The following is a 9,045-nucleotide window of genomic DNA, read 5'->3' as shown; positions in this document are numbered from 1 at the left end:
TGGGGCAGAAAAGTGAAAAACCCAGCACTCAGAATAAGTCCAGAGATACCATGAGAAGGTCAAGAAACAATTTGAAGGAGGGTCTGCAGGAGACTGTGTGGGCACCACCCCCCAATTCTTGACTCTAGCCTCCACCTACACATGGATGAGGAATCTGCAGTTGCTCCAGTGGTAATGTTATAGGGAAGTCTAGGCCCTTGGTCAATGGCTTGCGAGGCAGACTCAGAAAAGCAAAAAAAAGGAGAAACTTGTATCTAGGAGTCAAGGTTAGACTGATGGTGGAGGGTAGGGTGGGCCCTTGTAATTGGGGCAGAATGGTGGGTGAGGAGAGACCTAGGGGAGCAGGCTGCTCCCAGTGCTGCCGACCTGAGAACTGGAATGGTTTGTTCCCTAGGTTCTCAAATTCTGGTTCACAAATCACTTACATCAGCATTGCCTGGAAATGTATCATCAATGCACACTCTTAGACAAACCTTGCATAACAAAACTATCAACTCAGACCGAAGCCCAGCAGCCCATGTTTTAATAATCCCTCAGAGGGTCACCTTGGGGTCACTGCTGTGAACCACCGGGAAAGCAAGGCTGAGTGACAGCACCGAGACCTCGGAGAGTAAATTATTAAGCTAGTTGTTTACTGAGCTATTTGGTCTGCTGTAAAGAACAAGCTCACAGTAGAAGTTTGTTTTCTTCCAGTACTGGAGGTTACGATCAAGGTGTTGGTGGGCCGGTTCCTCCTGGAGGCTCTCAATTCCATTTTCCTGTTGCCCTAGCTGTCTGGGCTGTCCTGGTCTCTTGGCTCACGAACCTCCATCTTTGTCTTCAGGAGCAGGCAGCACCTCCAAATCTCTCATCGCCACACTGTCTCCTCCCCGACTCCACTGCTTCCCACAAACAAAGGCCTGGTCAGAAGAATTTTCCCATCTCAAAATCCTTAATCATATCAATGAATTCCCCCATGAAGAGTAACAGACATTAACTCCGTGGCAGGGTGTGGCCATCTTTGTGAGGCTGCTATTCTGGTCTACTTTGGAAGTGATGAGAATGTGCTTTTCACTCGCTTGTGTTCATAAATAAACCGCATGTCAGCTACCTTTGCATTGCTGCGAGACGCCCAAGATCAGCAGCACTCTGGCTCAGGGCTTCCGTCCAGGCGCACCTGGCTTTGTTGCTTTGGGCTTGTGTTGAAAGCTGCTTACCTCACCGAGGGCTAGAAACAGAGAAAAGGTGCCTTGGCCCAACACTCTTCAGGGGTATGTCCTCCGTGACTTACTTGTCCTCCGTGACGTACTTCTTCCCATGCTGCCCACCCTCCTTCGTTTCCACCACTTTCCAAAATTTACTTTTTATATTATTTTGAGCTTTGCCCCCAGACAAATCAATGACCTCTTACACAATGTGAACACACACACACAACGGAAAATAGAGTGAGACTGTGGCACTGTTGTGCATCATCACGCCATGTCAGTGAGTGATCTTCCTGCCTTCTAGAGTCCTAGAAGCTATAAATACTAAGAGCAAAGGCATTTTAGTGTGGCTCAGGTAGTAAGGCAAGAGGAAACAGGACTTGGCCTGGATAAGAATGAGCAAGTCAACAGAGGAGGGGCCAAATCCAACCTCTGGAAGCGTACTAAAGTAAGCATGTAACAGACTGTGTGCACTAAATTACATGCAATTTTCTTAAATGGGAATAAATAGGAAGGCTATCTGCTTAAAAGGATGTCACACATGCCCCAATGTTGATTGTTGTTGAACATTAAACAGTAACTAAGGTGTAGAAAACTAAATTCTGAGAAACTAAGCTGCCTTCAGACACCAAAACCTTGCATGCAGTTGAAGCAGCAGTTGTATATATAACATGGGGGTGTTTCTCCATTTGTTACATCCCATAAGATGTTTTCCATCTCCTCATCTTCCTGCCCAATTACAGGGCAGTCTACCATCCAGAGGTATCTTGAAGTTCATTTATGCATGCTCTGTAGCCCCTCAATGGCTCTTCATGTATCATGTTTCCATTCTGTATCTTGCATTCATGGGAAACCTCACCCTGAATACCAGGCCCACCGGCTGACCAGCTATTCCTGACAGAGCAAACAGAAGGCCAAGTGTGAGCATGCTTGCCATTTTTCATTCTGTGATTGTTGTTCATTCCAGGCAATTTGGCCTTTTCAGAGGCAGTTGGGCTCACACTGGCAGCATAATCACTAAGTACATAACACATAATTATGCCTGGCCTTTGTCTGAGGGAGGGTTAGGGAGATAAACCACAACATGGGCCTGGCCCTCAAGAAACACCCAAGTAGAGACCACTGACAGATATCTAGAAATGTTGTAAGTCAAGTGGTTAAGGAAAGACACACGTAGAAGTAATTGATTCTTTCTGGGAGTGCCAGTGGGTGGCCATTTCAGAGGAGCAGCAGGTGGCAACTGAAATTCAAGGTGACAGACCCAAGAATGTCTTTTGCTTCTGCTGTGCCTTCACATGTCTGCTGCTGCCGTCTTCCTCTGGTGTCTGGCATGGTGGGAATGGGTGTGGGGAGATCCCCACTGCCTGCAGTGTAGTGTGTTTATCTCATGGAAACATCCAGTTCTACTGGGCATTTTTACCTGTGTGAATTATTATGAAGATCTCTTCCTAAGCTATACTGTCTAAATGATAATAATAATGTTAGTTTAAATAGTTTTGATTAAAAATATAAACAAGGAAGTGTCATACTGCTACAACACATGAGTTTCTATTGAGGAGCCATATAGACTGTGGGTTAGGTTAATGATTATGAAAAACTGAGTCCCAGTTAGCCCAGCTAGCTTACATTCATTTAACTTTAATGTTGAGAGATGTGTTTCACAGGTTTCAGAGTGCATTACAGCTGAAACAAAGCTTTGAAAATAATAGACTAAGGTGTTTTTGTCAAAGAGCTTGAAGTGAAATACCCAAGAAGATAATCTAAAGTTTAGAAAGGTACATAGAAAGAGTTGAATGTGGAACTCTTTAAGGTCAGGTAACAAGAACAAAGCAGCCCAATTATTACTAGCTGACACACTTTTCTTGCTAGGATTGGTTGATGACCAAAGATGATGATTAATTTCTTGTACCCATTTTTGCCCTGATATAAAAAGTATTGATGAGTGGGTACACACCCCAAAGATTTAAAGTAGAGCTGACTAATTCTTTTTCATACATTAAAAATTTAGGTTTGTGATTCCCTATAAGATTACCATTCAGGATAAGTAACAAAGTGATTGGCCCTTTCTTTGTAACTGCACAACTGCAGCCAGTAGAAGACCTGACTGAGAAAAATATCCTGCTTGCCCACATGGTTAATCTACAACAAGTTGCTTGGGTATGAATGTATGTGGGTTCTTAAGATAATTTATTTTTCACCTGTAATACGTAAAATGTTTAGTCGTGTAAGGAAGATGAAAAACATGTTTTTATCTGTATTCATTGTAATCATTCACTTGAAAAATGGAATGTAACCACATTCCTGCATTGCCTGAAAGATTGTTGTGGTATGTAAGCTGTAGAGGAAAAGTATACAGTAGAAAGAACACAGAAAGAATATGGACGAACAGAGGATAATAAAGAAGGAAACCATCAAGAGAGTGTGTGAGTGTCTTTTTTCCAAACCCCAAGATAAAAAAGTTTGTACCATTGTTGTGGATTTCCCTGCGAGCCCTGAGCTGCCTGGAGGGTAGTCCTCCAGGAGGTGATAGGAGAGTCACAGAAGGCAAAAGTAAATGCTGTTTAAATTGAGTTGTCTTGGATATGACAAGATTTTGCATTAGGGAGCCTAACCCAAGGCACAGAAAGAGTACATGGTAAGAAGTATACAGATAATTGGAATGAACAGGCCAAGGTATCAAGATGGGACACAGTTTTTGCTTGAGAGGAGTATTCAGGCAGATAAGGCAGGCCTGGCTGACCAAAGCCCTTGCTGGGAATGTGTGTACCTAGTTCTTCTATGGGCCAAAGGAGACCTTGCAGGAAGCTGGGTTCCTAGATCAGGTTTCTGTTAGGAGTACAACTTCATAGGTACTAGGGAGCCCTTGGTGAACTGAGCAGGCTTTACAGGCAGTTCTTCTGCAGAGGGGCTTCAACACATGACACACAACAAGCCCTTGGCTGCTATTCTTTCCTCTATCTGGTTCTGCTGACCTAGGAAGCTGCAAATTCTTATTCCTTTACTACACAGCTCTCCAGATCATAAACTCTTGGGCCCAGCCAACATTCCAACCTGCAGGTTCTGTGTTAAATAATTATGAGAATGCTTTTCTGGATAGAGGTAGTTACCTTGCTAGGAGGTTATTTTATCCTTTAAGCAGATGTGAAAGTTGGTGCGATCTTCTTACATCATTTCACATCTACGAGTCATCTATAACACTAGCCATGCGCAGGATTTTATACACAATGGGAATTGTTTATAAAACATAATTGTGCTTGAGAAATTAAATATTCCCAAAATCATTTCAGCAATTCAATACTCAAAGTAGAAATAACTACAGAAAACTTCATTAAATTTGTTTTTTTAAAAATGGTTTATTTGTTATAAAACATTAAATACTAAAGCTAAAAACATATAAATTCAGGTCAGGCTATATTAAAATACATACATACCCTTTGAAAAATCTGATTAAAAGTTGAATTAAACAGATGTTTTAAATAAAATAAAGTAATTTTTGAAGACATTTTAAACCTAATTTGCTGTATCAGTGTAGTGTCATCTGTAAAATTACAGCTGAAATGTTTGGCCATCTTGGAAGTCAAACTCATCTGATTCCTCGGTCTTCTAGTCTGCAGTATGAAGCCAGCACGGCTTGCACAGGAGTGGGCTTCAGTCACCGTGCCAGTGCTGTCTATTAGAAATCCAGACCCCTGTAGTAGGACAGGGAGGAAGTGGCCAGCAGCACACAAAGAACGCACATAGGATGCAAACCTGGCCCTGAACGAGGGTCTTAGTTCTACTACACATTGTCCTCTCTCACTAATGCTTGGTAAATATATGGAAGCAGAAATTGTGCAACAAAGCATATAGCCATCTAGAAATAATCCTCTGATTGGAAAACAACCCTCAAAACCAGCACTAATTTAACCATGACCATTTTAAGTATTTGAAATTTCTCATCACTTCCAATTGAGTAAATAGTACTGAGGGATCTGTATTCAAATGTGCTTAAGAATTCATTTATATTCTGAAACATGGCTGCTCCAGTTACTCGCACAGGTTAGTGAAAAAATTCCAGAATAAACACTCATTTCCAAAGTCAACTCCCACTCATGAGAAACACCCTAGAGGAACTAGTTATGATCTATTTAAATGTTAAAATAGTATTTCCAAGAAAATGCTTTGTTTTTCAACTCCTATTTTTCAATATCCTAAAATTTTAGAATTTTAAATGCTGTGATTAGCACAGATGATGAGCATATGCTTTCAAGTATCAAAAGGCTACCACTGGATCTAAAATCGCAAAGGAACTTGTAGGTATCTACACTAATCTGTCTTTACAACACTAAGCCACCAAATGAAATTTGCCAATAGTTGTGCAACTCAAGTGATTAAAACACAAAAAACAAAATGCATTCCAGTAATCTTCATTGGCACAGCACAATTAAAATGAGCTTTCTTCGGATTCTAGCTATGCGAATTATTTCCCCTTTATTTTGACAGTATTGGTATGCATAAAAGGGCTTTCTGTATGCAATCCTAACACTACAGGATAAGACAGTTGAATCAAACTTTTGAAAAGCTGGGAAAAATATGCATATTAAAATCACTGGAAATTAGAAAAATATATCCCAGTACTAAATTACAGATGCCATGGTGTTAGCACTAAATAGTAATCCATTTTTCCATGTCCAAGCTTTTGAGCAATTTACAGAATCATTTCCGCAAACATGTGATATGGAGAACTAACTTGGCCATCTGAGCGACACTGTCTCTACATCTAGCAGGTCTTTGATTTGCATCCTTTCTTTTACCTTCCTAGGTGGCTTTGCTAATTCATACCAGATGGCCTTTCAGTCCTTGGAAAGTACTCAATTCAAGCCACTGCCATCCTAATCTTAACAGATACAGTTAAAAGAAAGAATTCTTAAGCTTTTGTAACAAAGTTTCTATTAGGCATCTTTTCCTGTGATTATCTTTATAACTGTGTATTATAGTCAGGCTACTCACTCACTCTTATCAACTTCCTGGCTTTACGTATTGATCAAGAAAGTACCTGCTCTTCTGGGATAGAGCCAGAAGTGAGCTAGTGTCCCAAAGCCAACCAAAAGCATTTCTTACTGCCAGGAGTGGTCACTGTGGAGGCGCTAGGCAGTACAAGCTTCCCCAAAGGTGGCAACCTCCACTCTGCTCTCCTGGTATCAGAGACTTTTCTGCTTTTCACTCTTTGGAGTGAGGTTTGAATAAGAAAAAAAGCATTTTCAGCCAGGTGTGGTGGCACACACTTTTAATCCCAGCACTCTGGAGGCAGAGGCAGGCAGATTTCTGTAGGTTCGAGGCCAGCCTAGTCTGCAAAGCAAGTTCTAGGACAGCCAAGGGTGTTACACAGAGAAACTCTGTCTGAAAAAAAAAAAAGAGATAGCATTTTCCTCATAGGAAATACACATAATTTCAGGGAGCCAGTGCAAAGTGAAAACATGGGGCCCTTCTTCAAACATTTTTAGGAACTTAACAACTGCACTTGCAGAGAGCACTAAGCCACCTTTCTAAGGTGGGAGCCTGTAGAATCCAGAGGGTTACACTGATTAGGTTTGTGGCTGATTGACAGGCAGATGTGGTTAGATGGTCCAGATGGGGCAGCTGTTCTTCTTTATATTCATTTAAAGACTCTTAGAACTGGAGCCAACTGTTCCGTGACTGTTGTATGGCAAATTTCTATTCCTACAACTTCATGCTACACTGGTTAGCACTCCCCGGAATTCCAGTCACACGTGGCTTGTAAACGGCCCTTCTTTTAGGAAAGCCATCAGTCAGACATGATGAAATTTTTGTATTTATCCTAGATGATTTTTTTTTTAAAATTAAACATCTCTTAGCTAGGATAGGTCTCAGTGTTATTAAGGTGATGGGACAACCTATAGGAGAAGCCACTGTCCAACAGTTTTATCTTCTAGGTGAAGCACTCAAGTCTGTAGACTGTGCTCCCTTTTAAGACCACCACAGTTCTTCAAAGATAGCTAATAAGAAGCTATATGGTGATTTTTTGAAAAATACCGTACTGATTCAGTTATAAGAATTTTACTGGAACCCAGAGTTACCCCTTCTTCATAATAATAAAAAGTGTATGTATACAAAAGCTCAGGTCACATGACTAAACAGCGACATTTCCGGGAGTGGATATACTTCCTGTACTCCGCCAGCTGCTTCAAGTACATGTTTGATGGCCATCTGTGCTTTTCAACAAAGCTTCGTTCTTCCACTAAAATTTTAAGGGGAAACAAGTTAATTGCATATACTTTATTTTTTTTGTCAAGATGAAATACAAACTATTGGTTGCTGTGTTACAGAGGAGCTCAGTCTGTTATATCCCCATCCTTCCCACAGCCTTCAAGAATCACTTAGAATCTGGGTAAAAGAAGCCATCAGGATTTTTACTAGAATACAATTTGTGATGACATGCACTGTCCCACCAAGTCGTATTTGACTGCTTTCCTTTTCTACTTCAATACAACTTTTGTTTTTACTGGAGATAAGAAATTCATTTTTTCCTTGTGGATAACTTGACCTTTCAAACTCTATAAAGTATTCCTAACTCTACTTCCTATCCACTCACAGTCAACTAGCTAATCTATTCATTCCCAATGTTACGACCTATGCTCCAGAGTCTGCCATACTGTAAGTTCTTGGTCTTCAGGCTTGCTCCTCTAGCCTCCCTGTACACTGTGCATTCTGGATCCACTTTCATAGAAACCTGTGTTCCAGTCCAGGCTCTCACCCCAAGCTAGCTACACCCAGAGTCTACAAATCGATGACTCGTTGGGTTTGGGTTTTCTAGCTTCCCATTTTCTGTAAAGGTTATCTCCACTGATTGGAGGGAGGCCTAACAAAGCTCTTTAGTCAACATTTACGAATTCCACTGTTGAGGCCCCAGGCTTCATCCTGCCTCTGACACACCTAGTACTTTAAACATTTAAGGGTTTGGGGATCCTCCCCTTCTATATGCATTTGCATTTCATTCTACTGAGTTTGATTTCACCACCTGCTGTTTAACTTCACGGGCATGTGGGTTAACAAGGTCCTAGTTACAGGATCTAAATGACAGTAGAAAAGCTACCTGCTCAGGGAAGTCAGTTCTCTCTGTTTCATAAGGAAGACTTTTTAAAGACAACTCCAAACTGCATGTGGTGGTCTACGACTTTAATCCCAGCACTTCTGGGGGGGGGGGGGGGCAGGCGGATTTTTGTGACTTTGAGGCCAGCCTGGCCAACACAGTGGATTCCAGGACAGCCAGGGCTACAAAGTGAGATCCTGTCTCAAAAGAAAAAAAAATACAGAACTCCAGAAAAAAGTGACAGCAGATGAGCTCTGGCAGCCAGGAACCAAACAACTGTTCCATAAAACATAACACAATACTTAGCTAAATTAAACCAGTCGTGAGAAAAAGGAATCCACAAACACCAAGGGTCAAATTTTCCTGTGTGTTGCTATATGTCTTCTTAAGAATCTAGTGTGTACAAATCTAAGGTGGAATGAGCTACTTAGCTGGGTTGGGAGGCTTGCCATGACATGAGAGTTTTCCATCCTCACTTTCTGATTTCTAAATAACTTTACAGAAGAAAAAATTCACCAGGCACTTGGGAGGCAGAGGCCAGGAGGTTAGGAGTTCAAACCTTGGCTAGAAAGCAGAACATAGGCCAACCCAAGATGCACATACCCCATTTTTAAGAAGAGAAAAATAAAAATGAACACTAAGAAAAAGAGTGCTGTCAAGAGGCAGTTGGTAGGATTCTAGTGACAATCGGAGTGTCTAAAGCTGACAAAGACCGTTCCACAAGGAAGCGGTAAGGGACATGACAGGAACTTCCCAACCCCAAGCAGATGG

General features: G+C 41.5%; 1 protein-coding gene across 1 annotated transcript in view; it reads right to left on the bottom strand.

Moving 5' to 3' along the window:
- Positions 1-4,512: 4,512 nt before the first annotated feature.
- Rhobtb3 (Rho related BTB domain containing 3) overlaps positions 4,513-9,045 on the bottom strand; it is a 53,047-nt gene continuing 48,514 nt past the window's right edge. The window contains exon 12 of the mRNA XM_052743725.1: positions 4,513-7,422. Within this exon, the coding sequence (XP_052599685.1) occupies positions 7,307-7,422 (116 nt within the window). The 3' untranslated portion in view covers positions 4,513-7,306. The remainder of the gene's footprint in view (positions 7,423-9,045) is intronic.

This window comes from Peromyscus californicus, unplaced genomic scaffold (assembly GCF_007827085.1).
Source record: "Peromyscus californicus insignis strain IS unplaced genomic scaffold, ASM782708v3 Scaffold_18__1_contigs__length_77618521, whole genome shotgun sequence".
NCBI lineage: Eukaryota > Metazoa > Chordata > Mammalia > Rodentia > Cricetidae > Peromyscus > Peromyscus californicus.
This window is presented reverse-complemented; position numbering and strand designations above follow the sequence as displayed.